This window comes from Zosterops lateralis, assembly GCF_965231275.1.
Source record: "Zosterops lateralis genome assembly, chromosome: 4".
Taxonomy (NCBI): Eukaryota; Metazoa; Chordata; class Aves; order Passeriformes; family Zosteropidae; genus Zosterops; species Zosterops lateralis.
Window position 1 is genome coordinate 16838953 of NC_139765.1, and position 21040 is coordinate 16859992.

At 41.1% G+C, this 21040-nt stretch overlaps 1 protein-coding gene across 1 annotated transcript; it reads left to right on the top strand.

Annotated features, from left to right (window-relative positions):
* The first annotated feature begins 4394 nt into the window (after positions 1-4394).
* AMN1 (antagonist of mitotic exit network 1 homolog) lies at positions 4395-14938 on the top strand. Its single transcript, XM_083859364.1, has 7 exons — positions 4395-4503; positions 8102-8234; positions 10438-10582; positions 10942-11159; positions 13157-13213; positions 14082-14193; positions 14755-14938. The coding sequence occupies exons 1-7, from the start codon at positions 4457-4459 to the stop codon at positions 14826-14828; spliced, it is 786 nt and encodes a 261-aa protein (XP_083715490.1). The 5' UTR covers positions 4395-4456; the 3' UTR covers positions 14829-14938.
* Positions 14939-21040: the final 6102 nt, after the last annotated feature.

Here is a 21040-nt window from a genome sequence, read left to right on the forward strand (position 1 = left end):
ACAAGTTTGTAGATGATTCAAAACTGGGAATAGTGATTGATGTTATTGATTGTTCCCAAAAGTGGGTAAAAATAAAGAAAAACCCTTAACACCAATGTAGTATTAAGAAGCAGGTATTCTTTATTTAGTGCTGGATGCACAAGCAGATATCTCCTCTGAAATATTGTACGTGCTGAATAAAGAGAAGCTCCTGCTTATATACTGAATTTTACATGCATATTCATTGATTTTCAAGAATAAACATACATATGGTAATAATTTCCCTGAAATAATTAACATATTTTCCCACCCCTTTATGTCAAGTTGGCATATGGGCTAGTTGCTGTCCAGTTCTTCTTGCAGAATGGAAACTGTGCAATTCCATAGGCCACTGGTTTTTGAAGAATAAGCATGGTATTTGCCCACCAGATGCAAATTATTTTTCTTTTGGCAACATCATGGTGTCCCTCTGAATAGGAACCACAGACAGATTGGAGAAATCTGCAGATAGGAACCTAATGGAGTTCAGCCAAGGCAAGTGCTCTTCTACCCCTGGGGAGGAATAACCCCACATACCAGTACAAGCTGAGGCCTCATTCTTTGCAGAGGCTCTATGTTTGAGCACCTCCTGAGTCACTTTTTATAGCCTGGTGCTTTATCAGTACGTGCTTTATCTCCACATGTTCAGGCTGATGTGGCTGAAGTCCTTCCTGCAGCTGCCTGCAGTCAAATCAGTGTAAGAGGAGCATGTGCCTGTTTCTTGGGATAATCTGATTCCAGTTTGAGGTACAGCATGGGTGTGTGAAATTTGGCAGCTTATGAGCTGCTTCAGAAGCAGCTCCTCAGGTTAAACAGTTAAAGTCACTGGGCTAGTAATTTTTTAATTACTTTCAGCTGAGAAGCTGAGGAACAGTAAACCTATCCTCAGCACAACCCTAGCCATATTACTATCCACTTCCAGACTTGCTGATGGAGAAAGTGGTGAACTGAATCCTGTGAAAAATAGGAAAATAATTGGTTGCTTATCAGGCAGGCCTGTGTGCTGTTTAGGTTTGTCACTCAGGCCCACAGAATATGTCAGTACCACACAGTTTGCTACAGCTTTATCATGTCTCCTGACCCCAGGAAAGGGATCTCCAGGGATGCCTGCCAATGAAACCAGGAGCTTGTAATTAACACATGTGAATTAAAGTATTGACATAACTATAACCTAATGAAATAAAGACTTCAATTTCAGCCTAAGAGAATAGCTAACAATGAGAAGTAAATTTAGTAAACAAAACTGGTAAAGCAGGAAGACAAGCAGATGGATGTAATATATACCTATACCCTTGTACAGGGAAGAGATAAGGAAGACTGGCTGGTTTTGCACCAACAATAGGTTAAAATAGCTTGATGAACTGTACACCTAACCACTTGCTTATTGAATACTAACCAAAAAAGGAAAGAGGGAAATGTAGTAAAAATGCTTTATAAACCCATTGAAATCTATATGGAACAGAAATGCTTCTAGAAAAGCATTTCAAAGAACACAGCCTCTAATGCTTTCTCTCATCTGGGTTAATAAATCCTTTTTTAACAGACAAAAATTGTCTGTTGACTTTTGTTTCAATAACCGGCTCATGATGAATGAATAGCATTGCAAGGATAAATATTTAATTATGTGCATGAGGTGTCACAGCCAAACTGGTCACATACAAGCAATTTTTATTTAGAGGGTTTTATAGCTTTCCCCATAATGGTATGATTTGAATCATCCTATTACCTACTAATGGATATTTCTAATTATCCAGTCACAAAGTATATTTTGTAGGCCTTGCAGCATCATCATGCATTAGCATCCTTGTGGTCTATTTGTTAATCCGAATGTTTCACCTGTTGATTTAACAAAGTTATCAGGTGTTACAATCTGCTTTGTAATGGTTGGCTTTTATTCTTATGTATTTGCTTTTGCAAATTATTATAAATTCTAACCATTTCTGTAGATATAGTGCAAATTATAATTGCTATTGTGAACTCTATAAATAAAATTGTGTTTGAAGCAAGGTTATCACAAGGTGTAAGCGTACTTGCAAAAGATGTATCACAAGATATGACTGCTCTTGCAAAATGTATAACCAGGATAGCCCAGGTAAGGAACAAGATAACATAAAAGGAAAATACCAAGTCCAAAGTGGCATCAGAAGACCACCCCAGACTGCCTCCCTGATGGACCCTCGGAGACTGTGGCTGCGGACTTACACAATGCTGTGGCAACCTGAGGCAGAGCTATGGTAAACAGAAATGTGCAAAGTTGTTTGGAGAATTAAAGTAGCTGCAACAGTATCAAGGACTGCTTGCTAAAGAATTGGGTGTGCTTCTGGCTGTTGCACACACCCAGCACTGTTACTCTTGCTTTACTAATCTGTCCCTTATTATCCCTTTTTAAACTCTTAAAATTATGAAGAATGGGCTTCGTTTCTCACATCAGGAATCACCAGCAACCTGTGCTTCTCTTAGATATGGGTCCTTCAGGTAATTTTGTGAGAAGGGTCATTTCCTTCTGTTAGTCAATTATGTGTTCTTTTTAGTAGGGGTAGGTGGCGAGTCTTGGGTCCAAGGATGATTAGGCATTGTTTATATAGTCATAATGCTGCTAGCTTCTACAGACTGTATGGTCTCAATTTATACCACACCATCTAGGCAGAAATGTAAAAAGTGTTATAAATGATGTCAAACCACTAGGTCTGTTGAGTTAGCAGCAATTTAATTGAACAACAATTTGATATAAATTAATATAATTTAGTAAATATATTCAAGTGTGTGTATATATATATATATATATATATATATATATATATTTGGCCGTAATTAAGTAAGATTAAGGTTTGGATAAAGCATAAGCAAAACTGAGCAGGGTACAAGGAGGGCTTCTCGTCCCACCTCACATACAAACAGAGCAATTCAAAACTAAACTTTTATATTATATGCTAATTGTGAAATTTGGGGTTGTGTTTCATGTCAGGTAGAAAAAGGTGGCCTGCGTAGTTGTGGTTGTGAAATGTGTGGAATGAGGCCATGGGACAGTTATAAAAATGAGTTTTAATGAACAAATGGAAAAAACATGGAAAGAGGCTTTTTGGACAAATATTTTGTGTGCTTATTAGTGAATAATGTGCACTTTAAAGTTTTCACATAGTAAGCTTCTTTTTTTTAAAGGCCTTTAACATGTAGGATAGAAGAATGCAGAAGTATTAATTTTTGCTTTGAAAATAAAATTATTATAAGCTTTAATCTGCTTTGTAATAAGAGGTTTTGAACTATAGCCTTATAATATATAAAAGGAGTTGTAATTGCCTAAATAAAAGAAGGAAGTAAGCTTATCCCAAGCTAAAAATTGATGATCCTGGAAAAGAAGACTGGACGATCCTGGAAAGGGAAGCTAGACATCACCATCACTGATTTACAATCCTGGAAAGGGAAGCTGGACCTCACCATCAGTGATGTATGATCCTGGTAAGGGAAGCTAGACATCACCATCACTAATTTACAACCCTGGGGTATAGAAATTCGATATCACCAATAGGAACTGATCACAATGGGGTATAGAAATTGGACTTCAAAAATAGAAACTAGGAGGAAACCACAAAAAAACAAACGAACAAAAAACCCAAACAACTGCTGAGAAGTGCTTATGAAGATGCTCAATAAATATCAGCAAAAATTAATAGCCAGCATGCAGTTGGAGGGGAGACCCCCACTGTACCCAGCATGCTGCTTTGCTCACACTTTACCATTTCAATTAATGAATTAATAAATTGATTGTTGTCTTGATATATTGGCTGAGTCACTGGCTCTTCTTCCTTGCAATCTTGTATCCTATCTTTACATGTAACATCTGCAAAGGGGCCCACTTACTTCCTTTATTGCTTTATAACAATAATTTTCTAAATAGTTACAATTTAGTTAGCACGAAACATTTCCATTTATCACAAAAGGAAAGGAAAAAAAAATCAAAAGCAAAGACAAAATTAATTGCAGGACGAAAGAGCTGACAAACAGAGGCTCTTATCGCTGCAGATGGATGGCGGTAACAGGAAAGCCGGTGCTGTGGAATGCCTCCACTGATGACAGCAAGGGCGGAAAGGGCCCTTAAAACCGCTGTGGCCCTTGCCTGAAGCCTCCCAGCCTCCCCTGTACTTCATCCTTTCTCCTAACTATTAAGGACACTTTCTCCTAACTATTAAGCCCTGGAAATGGGGAGTGAGAGCCCCGTTTTTGCGGCTGCGGGATGTTTCAGCTTTCCAGGCCGTTTCAGGAGGCGCTCACGGAGACCCCCGAGGCGATCCAGGGCGGGCGGGGAGCGGGACTACATCTCCCGTCATCCCGCCGGCCACCGCCGCCATCTCGGCACCGACTGCCGGGCCGGGCCGGCGTCCGCACATTCCCCGCTCCCCGCTGTGTTCCTCGGGCCCCGCCGCATGCCCCGCTCCCCGCCATGAGCTGGGACGGCGCCGGCGAGGAAGTCCGACTCCTCCTGGACCTGTGAGTGCCGCCCCGACACCATCTCGCCTGCCCGCCCTGCGAGGGGGCCGGGCCGGGGGCACGGAGGAGGACAGGGCTGGGCAGGCCTTCGGCGGCGGTGGTGGAGCGGGTGCAGCGAGCGTGGGTGCTGGCAGGGCTCGGCGGCGTTCAGGAGCTGCAAGAGAGGCGGCAGGGTTTGTCAGAAGTGCCCCTTAGGGAGGAGTTCCAGGGCAGGTGACAGGGGTGACGAGGTCTGGCAGGGAGGTAACAGGATGATCCTTGACAGATTCGCATGTGAGAGACGGCTGAAGATTTCTGGCTTTCACCTCGCCTCAGAGAATCCAGTGAATGGTGTTTTGTTCTGAGGTTTTATCCATGTTGATACCAAATTTGTCTAGGAAACACGTTTTCTAACACAATTTGAAGTATTAGAAAGTAGGCATTCTTTAATGCATAGCTGGACACATCTGGAGGATTTTTCTCTAAGCAGGTGTATCGTGACACTTACAAGATGTTTGTTCCATGGTGCTCATACATATTCTTTAAAACATGCTTCCAGGCTCATACATAAATATCACTTTCCTAGAACTAATTTGCATGCATCCACGTCTTCCTGGAAGTCCTTTCATGGTCCTAGAGGATTGTCTGAAGTGTTCTGTGGTGGTCACCAAATGTCCCCAATATTGCAAAGGGTGACTTTGCCTTGAACTTTTCTTAGTGCATGCACTCTTGCTTCTTGTGGCATAACTTCAGCACAGAAGCCACTATATTCCTCATTATCTGTTTTTAAAATGACAATATAATATTGGCTTTCGCATTTATTTATTAGCTTTTGCGTGTTCTTATTGATCATAAGTATTCGGATATGGCACAATTTATTACTCCTTTTAGCTGCTTGTTATAATAACATAATTTATCATTTCAAGTATGCACCATATAGCTTATAAAAATAATGGTGTGATGAATGTATTATATTGTAGGCCTCAGCAAAACAAAATGTTAAAATGCTTCTATGTAAGGAAGATAACATATAAAGCAATTATATTGTTTTCCCACATCTCCAAGCAATAACAGTGACACAAATCAGAGAACCAGAGAAGAATTAGAAAAGAACTTGTTAACTCCTCATTATCAGGGAAATGTGAAACAGGATAAAACCACAAGGAAAAAAAATAAAAAATAGATTGACCTGATCTGAAGGTTGTCATGCAGATAAGTCAGAATGTAAAGCCAAAACAAAAAAAAGAGTTCCTGCAACATCAAAACCTCCCAGGAATGTTTGAATAATGTATGGAACTTAGGAATATGTACCTCTGTAGAATAACAACTACCTTAATTTACCAGTGCGTTCTTTGGCCAATAGCCAGGAGTACCCTAGGGCTGGACATTGTCCCTTTTTATCCCCTTATTAAACTTTTAAAAATATTCTAAAGCATGAACTTTGTTTTTCACATCTGTTTATCTGCTGGTTCCAGCTACATTTTGTATCCTGTATGTCTACTCTTTTAGTCTTTTATCTAATTTGCTAGTTAGTCTTTAAGTTCTGTGTTGCAGGTCCAAAGGGAACTGAAAATTTCTATTCTCTGTGTTATTTGTCAATGTCAAATTCCTTTGTGTTCCGGAGGAAATTAGAAATAGCACAGGAATAAAATATTTCATTTGAAAGATAAAAAAAAAAATAGCTAGCTAAGAGTACAGTTAGATTGTTATTTGTACCTTAAAGCATTGAAGATAAGATTATAGTTGCCATGGTGTAGCCAATAAGTTTTTTATAGTTTCCTATAAAGTAGAATTACTGTGAAAACCTTTATAGTTTAAACTGCAGATCAGTATTGTACTTTGAAAATCAGTATTGTACTAAATCAACCAGCTTTTTGAAAAGAATGTGATTAATCTTAATAACCATTCAAGCTAAATTTAGTATGCCATGGTACAAGACCGTTGGCATAGCTCACATTGATTTCCATGGATCCATGTTGGGTTTAGAGTATTTTCTGCAAATTTGAGCTAAGTAGTTGGTTTAGATTTAGAGGCCCCTTTTGAAGCTGTATTGGTGGGACAAACTCCTGCTTTCTGCTCACCATGTTGCACAGGTCCTGCCTGTAAGCAGGTTCACATTTGTGGTCTTCAGAGATCTTTATAAATGGTGTGTGTATTATCTTTGATAAGATTATTTTTTCAAGAGGTAAACAACTATTCTTAATTTCTGCAGTCAAGTAGAGGAATGTTGTATACAGATAAGCTGTTCAATCTCAAAACAAAGAATGTGGATGGTGTCACCTATATGTACTGAGACAGAGCTTGGTACAGGCTTCTCTGTTGGTCAGTCAGCCAAGTTCATCCAGCAGTCACTGAGGTTCCATGGAAGGCATGGAATTCTTGCACATCTCTGCAGGAATGAGTTAGAGGTGATCCTGGTGTGTGCTTCTCTATATAAGGGTCTCTGCAGGCAAGGCCTGGGTTTAGCTGCCCAGGTTCTGCTTGAAATGTCTCCTCCATACAGTGTCCTCTGCAGTTGTTGCCCGATCCAAAGAAGACACAAACAACCGAAGTTGTTTATGTGGTGCTTTATTGAGGGCTCGGGAGCCTGTGGACTAGCGTCCAAAGACAGAGCCCCCTCTCACAGAAAAATCACAGGGTTTTTATATGTTTCTTTACATGATTTCTTCATCATAACAAATTCTTACTTCATTTCTACTACCTGGTACAATAATCTCTCTGACATTTAAGTTTCTGCCAAAAGGTACATTCCCTAGATAAATGGATACACTCCTTAAGATAAGTGATTATCTCTTAGCTACACTGCTTACATTACAAAATCTGCTATAACAGTTCATCTGTAGGTTACATGCGGCCTACCAAGCCTTAGCATGACTACTACTAATGTTAATTAATGTCAACTATTAAGGTTCGCTACTATCTTAATACAGTTTATTGAATCAAATGGCAACACAGTGACCTGCTAGAGGTGCTCTTTCTACACTATTAACTTCAGTGTTTGTTTTGTTTTTTTTTTTAATGTGCTTTCATGCTTTCTTTCCTGCCTTAAGTCTGTGCTACCCTTCAGATTATAAAGCATTACTATTTTGGCCTCTTTAAAGTTTTTATTTGGCATGAGTTTAATTTCCTGCAGTTTGGTGGCATTCTGATTCCAAAGTTTTGTTGCAAAACCAGTTGCCTGGAGGGAATCCAGAGCTGTGCTTATATGCTACATTTAATTTGGCATTACTACAGGCTGCTGCTGCCCCCTGCACTCAGCCACTTGTCCTGGCAGTGTTGTTTCTGTGTCCTCAGAGTCTTAGTCAAGGGAATTTTCATTCAGATCAGACACTCAACAGTTCACACTGCAACTGTGAATTTCAGAGACAGCTTGAGGAAGCCACAGGAAAAAAATGGTTGAAGGGCTGATTTTTGCCTTCAGCTGCTTAGGGAACAGTTTCACAGAAGGATCAGCTTGACCCCGAAGGGCAACAGCTGAATCAGTAGTAACATAGAACAGCTGAGATCCAAAGGGACCATAGCTGGATGCAGAAGATGACAATTTGATTGTGGGTTGATTGTTCTAGTTCTACTATGTAATGCCTCTTTTTAACTGTACTGTAGCTTTCTTTTATTTCAGATGCCTTCAGTGTTTGACAAAGAACCTTTCCAGATACTCTGCAGATATTAAGTCATTGCCACCCAATATAAAGGATAAACTGATTAAATTAACGAGTAGGCAAGGGCAAATAACTGATGCAAATATCAGTGAGGTAAGAATCCATTCAAAACTATACTGTCTGTTTCAGGAGGGGAAAGCAGCCTCTTGCGCACCAGTCTGTTCCTGAGTAGTGTGTTTCGAGATGCTCATGCATAATTTATTATATATATATTATATGGAAGATTTCAGCAGCTTGTTAGAATTCTGTTGGTAGAATTCTACTGACATTAAGCACACAATCTCCATATAATTTATTTAAATTTTAGTGCCATGAAATGTGAGGATGGCAGAGCTAGAAATCGATAGCTCAAGTTCTCCCATCCTTTTTGCACGCTGATGTGTGGCAGTGTTTCAATATGACACCAGTGAATGACATTTCTTCAGTAAATTCAGGGGCACATCTGTTTTGTTATCTGTTTACTGTTATCTTGTTCAGCCACAAAAGGAGGCATGAGAATTGGAGGTAGCTAAAGGTTGGCCTTGGTGAAACAGAAAATTCATTACTCCCTGTGCATTCCTGCTTTGACCTGTTACTCAAAAGACAAATATCAGTTACTCAAAGTCAGGATAATGGAGCCAAGCCTAGAGGAAGAAGCACTGCGGAAAACTTAGAAACAAAACAATTTAGCTTTAGATAAAATGATTTTGTGCTTACACAAAGTAAGTCTTTGAGTAAAAATCAATTTCTTACTAATTTATCTAATTTTGGAAAAATTGACTGGACGAAATCTCGTTTATGCTAGCTTTTCAGTAAGGAGTAATTTCAAAACATCCTAAGAGATTATATAATTAAAGCCATGTGATTGTGTGTGTATGAATGCACAAAATCCATTAAAATATTTTTAGTCCGGAAATAAACTAGAGACCTTAAATTCTGCTCTGGTTCTTTTTTATGTGTTTTTCCTTTCTCTGTTCATGCAATTTCCTGCAATTCTTTCCTTAGTTGTCATAATTTTCCTTGGGCATATTGTACTTTAAGCTTTCTTTGCCAGCAGTTTCCTATTTGTTTTTATATATGTCCTTCATGTCTTTTCTCATGTTTTTCTGGGGTTTTTTAAATAATTTTGCTTGAAGTTAAATTTCAGTTGAAATTCTGTTAATCTGAACTTTTGTGTAAAGTTCTATTTAATGTCTTACCTCTCTATTCTTGTCCAAATTTGTGTCACCATGCATCTTTTTTTCCCCTTACTCTGCTTTTTGCTTGGAGCAGCCATCCGTGTGCATGCTAAACTCGTTATTCTAAATCTCTTTTACCATAAACTTTTATAAAGCCATTCAGCATATGTCCACAGAATATAAGCCTGTATTTTTAAATGTCTTTTTTTTGTGTGCTGCATCCAGACAACCCTCTGTCTACCTAAAAATGTTTAATGTTTGCAAAACAGCCACTTTACCTTGTAGTATCTTCGTTATACCTTGTTAGTGAACAACAGGAGGAATAGGCCTTTAACAAGCCTGTCAGCTGTGCTGTTATCTTTGCTAGTTTATGGAAATTTGTATTTCTATCCCTGGGAGTTAAGGAAAGGAGTGACAAGCTGAAGGGAGTACATGGCTATTGTTACAAAAATCTGAGGCCTTCCACTGCTTTGAGTCTAACTTTCATAAATGTTCTCTTGGGAAAGATTTCACAAAAATTCCAGTCTGTGGGTCTTGTGGGAGTGAAAGATCCCATTTAATGAAGATTTGGTACTGCTTCGTGGTATGGTAATGAGAGTGCTTGTTTATGAGCAAAAGAATATGTGTAGGTGAGAAAAATACTTTGGGGGAAAATACCTTCCAAATACTCCTATCTGTTAAGCAGGTTGAAGTTCTGATGACAGTCAGGGTTGTTTTTTGGGTTTTTTGGTGGGTTTTTGTTGTTGTTGTTGTTGTTGTTGTTGTTGTTGTTGTTGTTGTTGTTTTGCACTGCAGATTTCTGCCCCCAAAGTTGCACTAGCAAGTGGAAACTTGAGCAAGGGCCATTGAGGGCGTTGTCCTGGGTACACATGTAGCAAGTGAACCACCAAGATTGTAGTTCCATTGTTTAAGTAGCAGTATTAATGTGTTCCTACTCTGTCACAGAAACTTGTGCTGTAGGAGCTGAACTGTTGCACAAATAGACCAGATTTGCCTTAGTTTTTAGTTCCTAGGACTGGTAACCCCACCCTCTATTGCAAACTTCTAGGTGATGTCTAATATTACAGGTATTTTATATAAAAATGCACATGTTTGATAGTATAGCAGAGTTTGACTAAAATGGTGGGTTTTCATTACAGGTATTGCACCCTGCTGTGGAGTCTCTGGACCTCCAAGACTGTGATATTTCAGATAATGCATTATTGCAGCTTTATAACTGCAAGCAGCTGAAAAAAATCAACTTAAATTCTTGCAAGGAGAACAGATTTGGAATTACTTCAGAAGGTGTGTTATTTGTGCACAGATAACTGGAATCTTATTTCTGGCATGTTTTTCTTGTTAGATTCGAATAAAAAGAAAATATCTATGGTAAATATTGTTTAAAAAAAGTCTCCAATGCAACCCCAGTACTAATTAAAAGTCTCTCCAGAGGTGTGAATTTCAGGCCTAGGGCACTAATTATCTTAGGAGAGAGCGATCAGGTTACTCTCCTGCTAGATTTCTGGTAAAACTATGCTATGCTCAACATGTTTTCCACTTTATCTTATTACTCCTTCCTCAAAACTTGTTCCAGAGCCTTTGGACTCAGCATGGTGTTTATATTAAAGAATGAATAACTCTTTCAAGTGTTGTTTTTTTTGCAGGAGTCATAGCACTGGCCTTATTCTGTCCTTACTTGCGTGAAGCATCTTTCAAAAGGTGCTGTGATATAACTGACAGTGGAATTCTGGCTCTTGCACTCAACTGCCATTTCCTACAAATCGTGAACTTGGGCAGCTGCTCAGGCATCATGGATGCATCTCTGCAGGCACTAGGAGAAAACTGCAAATTTCTTCACAGTGTGGACTTCTCATCTACTCAGGTAACTATAGTGTCAATTGCCCAATTGACTTTCGTTTCTTTCTCTTTTAAGAGTCTCATGATAAAGTTCAAAGGGGATCGTTTTAGCTCTTACTCTTGGTAAGACTTAGGATCATAGTTTACTTCTAATATCTGCCTCTTAAGGAAAAGGAAAGATATATTTTTGCTTTGGTGTCTGGAAAAATACACATTTTGGTATTAGAGCATGTATGGTATACCAAAGATAAATTTTTGTTAGAATCTACCTAGAGGTTGTTTTTATTTTTAGTATATTTATTTAGTGCAATAATTTTCTTTAAGTTGTAAAGTAATCCAAAATATTCCATTTAAAGAAAGCAGAATCTTGGACAAATTATTGCCTGCTTTCAGTTAGGACAAACGATGTGGGTAATAATCTAGGCAATACAAGCCCCTAGTAGAAGTAAACACTCTATAATTAAATGATCGTTTAAGAGTGTGCTTGTGTGGAGTTGTGTTACAGAGTCAGCACTAAAAGAATGACATTTTAAATGTCAGAAATGGCAGGGAAGAGGATTTAACAGCAGTATTTAGCATAAGAAGGGAGAGATGAGCTGCAAAAGCAATCCTGTAACATATTTCATAATTACAGTGAGATAATGAAGCGAGGGGAAGGTTTTTTGCGGTAAGTGTAGCGTTCAATTGATGCTCATGGTGAGTAATTATCTTCAATGTGAGTCCAGTACTGGACATTCACACTGAATTGTCAGTTCTGGAAATCATATAAGAGGTTCTTATTTTGGATGCTATTATTTTTTTTGATTTTTTTAAGAAGTAGGGTGTTATGTGTAATATCTGTATAAAGTAATTTGTGCTTGGAAATTAAAAAAAAAAAATCTAAAATGAGAACTCACAAGCTGCTACCAGGGAAGGCTAATTTGCAACTGTAAAAACACGGGTGGTTCCGAGGAAGAAACAGAAATTTGCAACAAAAAAGAACGGCTGCAGACAGAGATTCCTCATGAGGGCTGAGCCAGACCGATTGATACCTGATGTGCATCTGGGATAAGACAATTAGAGTCATCATGAGTATGCATCCCAATGCCAACTTCTGGAAACCTAATCAAGCGCTTGCCTCTGCCCAGAAAAGCAGTTTCAGAGCACAGGAGTCCCAAAAGAAAACACATGAATATGCAATCTGAGCAAAAGTGGACAAAGGAACCTTGCCTTAGGGGAAATAAACTGTATATAAACCAAACCGACCCCTCAGCGGCCAGATTTGTGAACGGGGAAGGTTCAGGTTCGGTGTGATAAAGGCTGACCGCAAGTTCACCCAATACTGATCCTGGGATCAGTGTTGTCCTTTTTATTGTGGCTTTCTGTGATCGCTGTTTGTAGTGAAATAAAATTTGCTTTTGATTATTAGTCTGGCTATTTCATTTGTAACAAGGGTATCAAAAAAATCTTAATATTTCGTTCAGTAATTTTTATTTATTGCCATTTAACTCTTATTTCTCCAGACTTACTTCATTGCTTTATTTGCTGGCCTGTCTTCCTTTATAGAAAATAGCTGTTTCCCTGTGTGTGTTTTAAATGAGGTAAAAGCTTCTTGAGTAACTACATGTTTACACTTTTTTATTTAAATTTTTCTGCTACGATTACTTTTTTCTCCAGCCCAAATTGGTCTAGGGAGAGCAGAAATGCATTTTAAACCTATAAATTAAAAGTGCTATGCTCTTACCATATTACTGTACCCACTGTTAAATGAGACAAGGAAGCTGCAGAAATAGCAGTTCAGTTGGAAATATCCTTGCAGAAAGCCATGCTGGATCACACAGGAGGAATATGAAACAGTATTTAATAGAATGAAAAAAAACCCACCATGGATAATTTTCTCTACAAGTTCAGTTGGGAAGAAAACACTGTGGTGTAAGTGTATTCATAGACTGCAGGGAGTGAATAAATTAATAGGATTTTTGCATCCAAATAGCTCTGTTTGAAAAAACTGAGCTTTAATCCATTGTGGTTTTTTTTCTTCAGGTAACAGATGTTGGTGTTGTAGCACTAGTGAGTGGAACGTGTTCGAAGAATTTAAAGGTAACTGACATAACCTAATAAGAAAGGGATGAACAAAAGAAAATACCTGTATTTTGAAATTATAATTACTGCTACCAACAGGAATACTTCTGAGGGAGGGCTTTTACTGACTGACTTTAATTTCTGGCCTCTTTCAAGATCCTTGGAGTTTATAAATCGGAAAGACTTTCCAATAAGACTTTTTTTTACCCTACAATCTTCAAAATATATTTTACCAATTCCCAGTTTCGCTAGATGTGATGGTCTTTCTTTCTGCATTTCTTCTTACATGTTGTATTTACTGATAGGTAAGGCAATTTAGAGGAGGGGAAAAAAGTTAGTAATAATCTGTTTCTTTATTCTGCTTTTCATGTTTTCCCAACATGTACAAGAGGCAGTAGTTGTACAGCTGCAGAGAAATGAGGAAAAGAGCAGGGTTTTAGAGTAATCTTGAAGAAGTTCTTTGATTTCTTTTAGGAACCATGTAGATAAATAGAAAAACAAGAAACTTCAGTAGAGGCTATTTTGGGAAATTTTGGGAAACACCAGAATTTAGTTTGGGTTCTGTTCTCCTTGAAAACCAATTGGTAGGAAAATGTCATAGGCAAAGTGATGGGACTCAAACACCATGGAGTCTCACTGAAGAGTTTTCTCAGATGTCTTGAATGGTGTGTGTGTTGGGAAAACTCAGCTTTATGTTTTTAGTTTAGACTCTTTACAGAAAAGCTTTCTTGGTTTTCCTTGGGATATTTTCCTGCTCTGTAAAGGACCACAGAGGTCATAATTCCTTCTGGTTGGTGATCTCTGAAACTGGTTGGGCAAAGGAAAACTTTGCCTCTCAAACTCTGGATACTCTGACATGCTCTTGTCATTCCTGTTTTCCCAACAGGAGATCCACATGGAGCGCTGTGTGAATCTGACGGACATTGCTGTGGAAGCCGTCCTTACTTATTGTCCCAAGATACACATTTTTCTGTTCCATGGATGCCCACTGATAACAGGTAGGTCTAATCACAAGAAGATAATTACTTGCTGATCATACCTTCTTACTTTCTGAAAAACACACTGTACTCCATAAGTAATCCCAAACAAATAATAACTTACTGGATACATCATACACTGAGATTTTCAAAGCAAGGTGAGACTTTTGCTTTGAAATGTGGCAGCCGTCAAAAAGAGGGGATTTTTTGTTGTTGTTTTAGAAAGTGGATTTTTTCTTCCTTTTTTTTAAGCCCCTCAGCATGCTGATAGAGACCCAAAGACTTCAGAAAAATATTAGCATCTTAAACCCCTACTCTATTCCAAAAGTGTGGAACAGCACCCATTCAAGAAACAGTCTATGGGTGTTTTAACTTCCCTTAGTTTCTGATGCTTTACAGTTAGGTGATTTTAGAAAGAGCCCAGGAGGATTTGGATTACTACTGATGAATTGGAAGTGTGATATTGTGATAGGAAAAGAAGCATAAATGCAGATATAGAATTCCTTTACTGTGTTGTGTACCTATTCTAAACAGCACCTTATATTCTGAATGAAAAACAAGAAATTACTTTGTTCTTTTCAGATCGTTCCCGAGATGCTTTAGAGCAACTCATCGTATCAAACAAAATCAAGCAACTAACATGGACTGTTTACTGATTATTTATCTTGTACATGTGAGTGTCAAGTTTACAGGTGGGAGAGCTCCTTCAGCAAACAAGCACCTTGGAGAAGTAGGTGGTGACTTTTGTGCCACCAAGTTGCATCCCTCCTGCTTCCCACTGGAGGTCTCTGTTGCCATTCCAGTCCTTGCCTGTGAGCCTGGGCTTCCCCGTTGTCTCTCCTTGGAGCCCTGCCCTGAAGAATTGATGGTTCTTCATTAAGAGGAAAGTTAAACTATAATTAATAATTAAGCTCAGGCATCCTGAACTGATGGATTTGGCTGCTACTGAGTATCCTCTAACAATTTAGCTACGTGTAGAAACCCGATTTTGGTAAGTCTGTGTTCTGAGTTTGTATTCTGGGGTAGTGCTTGCAATTGAAAGTACCGAGCCCAAATGTAACACTGACACACAGAAGTGTCTCTAAAGTTGGGAGTTAAGTCTAACAAATATCACTATACAGAACTAGTGAATCGAGGTGGCATTAACAGCAATACAAATGTACTTTCAGTAGTAACAAAGAATCTCCTTTCACCGTGTACTTCTGCTAGGTCTGGAATTAAAAAATGTAGGTACCTTACTTCTGATGTTACTGATGTTGCGGTTTTATGTTCTTACTTACCATCAAATACTTGCTGGATTTTTACACATCCAAAAGCACAGCCTGTGAATGTGTAAACATAAACTTGCTTTGGAATTTTTATGGTGACTTCACAAATTTCAAAGCAGTAGCTGTGACCAAGAAAAGGATTTTATATATGGGTAAATATTTCATTTGCTCTGACTTTAGCCTGTGTTTCTACATAAAAAGCCCTTTAGGGAACAAAACACTAGTACTCATAAGCCTGTCTGTGAGTGAAATAGGACCAAATGTAGTGTCTGAGCACATAAACTGCAGGATGGTAGAGTATGAATTCTGCTGTGTTCTGCTGCAGTTCATTATATATCCGTTATAGATCCCCAAAAGTTGAAAATATCAATAAATTTATTGTTCAGTTTTAGTCATATTAAAAATAATTTTTGAATTGTAGAATGAGTTTATTACATGATAGAGCACTTTCTCACAATTATAAGTCATGTTCCTTGGCTTTTGTCAATCAGCATAACCTCTAGTGAGATTTCTATGATTTCTGCTCCTTAATGCCAGCCATTTTAGCTTTATAAGGGCTTGGAGTACACTGGGTTCATCCTCTGGATCTGGAAGCAGAAGTATTTAGCTGTGGTGGTCTAACATGGATTTGATGAAATCTGGACATCTATAGAGTTCAGGCAACCATAAGGAATATGTTTATTTCACCATTTAACTCTTGTCATAGCCACACCTAAGTGTTGCAGAAATAAACCATTTTTGTATCAATCTATTTAAAGTTCAGGTCTAATCACATGGAAGGTATTTTTTGTTGCCAATATTAAAGGATATTATAATGTCTGACAATAATCTTTGTTCTTCTGTTGATTATATGGTTTATGAAAGTGCAAGTCTATTTAGAAAAGTTGTTCAGGTGTAAGTAAAAATGTATTTTTCCAAGAGCAGCATCTAAATCCCTTACTCTTGTTGCATGAGTCAGCCCAGTGATGAATGTGTTCCTATGATCCTTGTGGGTGTAACTGCACCAGTACAAACCATTGGTGCAAGAAGTTTTCCTACAGTAGCCACAAGCATCTGACAGCTGTCACTGCAGCAAATCCTTTCACCAGATAGAGGTCTAGTAACGTAATCTACATGGTTTTATTTCTCTCTCTCTCTTTTTTTCTTAAGAGTAGTTTATTGTTATGCCCTGTGGAATCTCTGGATCAATCAGGGCCCATAATTCCTTTGAACTCTTGGACAATAAATCTGTGTTGCACTATATTTGATATTGAATCGTATAGCTGTTTAGGCAGCTCTGTGAAACAACAGTATGGCTAACCTCAGTAGAAAAGTTGTCCTTTTTCTCCTTGCTGATATCACCTTGGGTTTGACATGTTGGAGGCAAATGCGGCTCATACTACTGTGTCCCAAAGTGTGCCTGTAGATTTACCATCTTCCTCTACAGCCTTCTCTAATGTGTAACTTAACAGTACATCCTCACCTGGTGCTTAAAAAGCTGTACAACACTGCAATGAGGTAACACTGTATTTTTAGGCTTGAAAGTTTAATGTAAATTACTTTAAATCCTTCAGCATTAGAGCTTGAGTTTGCCCTTGTGTGTTTAGTATTTGCATAACTCTAGTGGAATGTTTTTTGGTTCACAGTAATTTTCAATAAATGTTTACAGGCACTGGGTGAAGTGGAAGAAGAACCTCATGGATGTGCTTACCACTTCATCTTCTCTATTGTTTGGACATTGTTATTGTTGTGAGCCTTGCAGAATATTCTCATATTGTTCTGAAGATTAAAGTTTAGAAGTTGGCTGTTTGGATAGTTCTGAAAACTTGTTGGATTATGGAACCATGTGCTAAACCTCCTACTTCAGGAATACCATGGTTTTCTGAGTGAGTACTACACACTTCTTCACATTTGTAAGCTTCCACCACTGTTACCCCACGCCTTTAGAGGGGCAACACGTTGTGATGTGGGAGTGGACCTTCACAGAGGACAGCAGGCAGCAGCTTGGTGAAACATGGAAAGCTCTTTATTATCTGACTCCTAAAGGCTTATATACATTTTGTACAGAGGGCCAAGATTGGCCCAAGGAGGTTACAACCTCCTGACTCCATTGGTCAATATGACCATCAGTCAAGTTCTCTCTCAGAGAACAAGAATGCAAAACATAGAGATAATTTCTAAGAATACTTATTGTTTACATGAAGCAGCGTGAGAAGGTGCTGCAAAGACTCAAACACTTGAAGGCAAGAAATTCAGGGACGACATCTCACCCTTTTTGCCTTTAAAAAAAGAAAAAAGGAAAAAAGAAAATGAACTACAGTTCAATTTCTGTTCCCATGGGAGGACCAGTGGTTCCTCCTCTGTTGACCTTCATTTGGTCACGGTTTCTTGCTTTTCACATTGCAGGGTTAGTGAAATTCTGTGGCACCTGTAAGGTGCTCCATGGCATGCAAAGCCTTTGCCAATTGAATTTGCGGGGTTTTACCCTGCGTTCCCCGTTTTTGTTTTTGAAGAACCAGGCCTCTGTGGCACAACAAAAGGTTCTTCAGCAAATGGAACAAACAACATTGCTGACTCCCTTTAAATTGAACAACCCATCTGTGTGCCATGTCCACCACAGAATTTAAATCTGTGACTAAATGAAAAAGTTTCTGGGAAAACTGTGGAAATGCCATGACAGCAGCCCCAATACCAAATGGGCTGCCCATCCTCAGGGGCTTCCAAAACTTGCCCTCAAAATCATCCTTCCAAGCAACACTGGCCTACTTCATCCTCCCAAATCGTCTGTAAAGACAGTGGGCCCTTGCACTAAATTTCTGAATATTTTTGGGCCGTAAAAAGAAATCCAAAGGATTCTTGCCACTCGCAACAGCTCATGGCTCCAGAGCATTTGGCAGAAAAACACTGCTTGCAAAGCTCCAATCAAATTCCTCCCATAATACTGAAAGTATGAATTTTACAAAAATCTGCACCCATCAAATTCACAAGCATTGTTGCCTGCATTATCAATCGAGCAATGAGCTCATACAAAAATGATTGATTGCCATTTTTGCGGCTGAAATTGAGCAATAATTAGCTCAAACAAAAAAATTGATTGTTTGTTTATTTTTTCAAACAATATTTTGCCGCCTTGTGGCAGATGGGGCAAAAATGACCCATTCCAGAACGTGCAAGGAATTGGACATTCATCAGCCAGTGATACCTGCAGGATACAAATGAATCACAGAAAACAATCATTCAGATTCACAATTGAGGATTGGCTTTTTTGGAGGTGTTATAAAAAACCTCCAGTCCCCAGAGTTCTGTTTCGATGCAGAACACAGGAACATCCCAGGACTGGTTGAAATTTCCAGATGATCCTGGTCCATCAGCTCCCAAACAAGTCACGAAGGGCGATGAATGGATCTTGAAAGACAGTCCATTCCATCTGCTAAACAGCAAAGGAGAAAATCACAATGTCCGTTCCAAATTGTTCCAGGACAGTCTTTGATCAGAGCAACAGTCCAGTGAAATCCAGGCAGCTCAATACTTCAGAGCAACTGCCTTCTCACCACCGACTCTTTGTCCTGTGAACAGAAAACTCAAACACAAACAATTTTGGTCCCTTCAGGGACACTGATAGGGAGAGGTGGGTGTGGGATTAAACCTTCCCCACAGACCTCCATCGGCTGTGGGGACTGGGAAGACTCTTCTGTCTGAGCACGCTTCCTCTTTGCACCCCACTGCCCTTTTGACAGAGGCTGGCCTTTCACATGGCTTGCCTTGCAAACATCTGCCATGTGATTCGGCCGTCCACACCTTCCACAAAGAAACAAGGGAGTGATTTCTCTTTTTTGCATTCTCTTTCTTTGTTTCTTGCTGGCCTGAGCATTAGATGAGGCATCATGCACCTCTGATTCCTGTCCTGTGTGCTTCACAGGGACAGGGGTGAGAGATTTTCTCACCGCACCTGCTGGGCTGGGGAATCCATCCCTGCCCTGCAGGGGGCGCCGTGCTGACTCACGGCTGCTCACAGCATCAGCCTCGGCTGGGACATCACCCGAGACTGGGGGAGATCCGGCATCCCGGGACCCTCTACAACGGGGGAACAGCCGCTTGTGATTGCGCTGTCCCTTTAAAACGAACAGATCGGCTGCAGCTGCCTCCGCCGCGCTGCTCCTGCTCAGCGCGGGGGGGAAGGGCAGCACTGGGAGAGGCGTGTCCCGCCTGCCATTCACAAGCGGAGCCGCGGCTGTGGCTCCGATGCCGCCCGGCTGCACCGCGCGGCGCGGGGCCGGCCCGCCCTTTCTGACCGGCGGCACCGGCCGCTGCGGGGGGGTTTTCTCCCACCCCGGGGCCGTGCAGGGGGGCCCTGGGCTGGTCCCTTCACTCCTTGGGACCGCCCCGTCCCGCGGGGGCTGGGCAGGCTGCATTGCCCACCCCGGGCCGGCCCCGCCGCTTCTCGGGGCCGCCCCGCCCCTCACAGGCTGGGCAGGGCCCCACCCCCGCTCTGGCGGGCCACTTGGCTTGTCGCCAGATTGCGCGGACCTGCGTGCCCCGTGCAAGTCCCCGCCGCGGGGGGGAATGGCTGCCCTGCCCGGCGCCCCGGGATGGCGCGATCCCGCGCCGCCCCGCCGCACGGAACATTCCACCGATGCCCCACAGTGCGGACAGTCCACAAAAAACACCCCGCCCCCCCGAACCGAGAGTGCTCCCGGCGCTTCCAAGGCCGGGAAAACATGGGGGGGGAGGGAAGTGGGGGAGGCGATTTTTCCCCTCTGCCGCCGCTTTTTCCGCGGCGGCTCGGGACTGGGAGGGGGGGCCGATCCCGAGGGGCTCTCAGAAGCCCCGAGTTTTTCCACACTCCAGCGCCGATGAGGCGTGGGTTGGGGAGGGGTCTGCTCCGCAGGAGACCCCGTGCCCGCCTCAGCTGGTACGCTGAGTGCAGGCAGGCTTCCCGCCATGCTGCTGCGTTTCCGAGGAAGGGGAGTCGGCTGTCCCGCCCGTCTCCGTGGAGCCGGGACAGGAGGAATGATTCCACCGTCTTCCCTGGCACCCAGCCTGATGGGGCTGGAGCTGTCCTCAAAGCTGGAAGGCTGTACTTTAGGCAGCACTTTCTCCAGCTTGCTCCAGGTGGATATGAGTTCCAAAAGTTTCACACTGCGATTTGCCAAGAAACCCTGGAGCAGATAGTCGCCCAAAGACTTCCACTCTGCTGTAGAAAAAACTTCTTCAAGGCTGCAAAAAAACCCATGAGTTCTAGCATAATAGAACAATTTCTGGAGAGCATCTCCAGGAAAGGAGACTTCTTGTCTCCGCAGGACCTCAAGGCAAAGGTCCACCATGAGGGTTTCCTCATCTGAGGAGAGTTTAGAGATCATTATCTCTTACCACGATACCTCAGGCAGAGCAGGTACAGTCTCTCACTGGGCAGACAGGTCCACCAACGTGCAGTTCTCTTGCAGTCAGAGGTCACCGGCGTGACCTGTTCTCCCACGTCAGGAGTCCGTTCAGACACGGACAGTGTCCAGATGTGCCGTTCAGACACAAAGGGTCAGCAGATGTGACCCAGCTGCAGTCCAGACACGGAGGGGTCACCACTTGTTATGGGAGACCCCTGTTCCCACACGTTCGGGGGCACC

What these genes read in the sequence shown, in the direction of transcription:
- AMN1 (XM_083859364.1), top strand. Translation starts at nt 4,457, where the DNA reads ATGAGCTGGGACGGCGCCGGCGAGGAAGTCCGACTCCTCCTGGACCT. An exon ending in CTGATGCAAATATCAGTGAG is followed by an intron (nt 8,235 to 10,437) that starts GTAAGAATCCAT and finishes TTTTCATTACAG; the next exon opens with GTATTGCACCCTGCTGTGGA. An exon ending in ATTTGGAATTACTTCAGAAG is followed by an intron (nt 10,583 to 10,941) that starts GTGTGTTATTTG and finishes TTTTTTTTGCAG; the next exon opens with GAGTCATAGCACTGGCCTTA.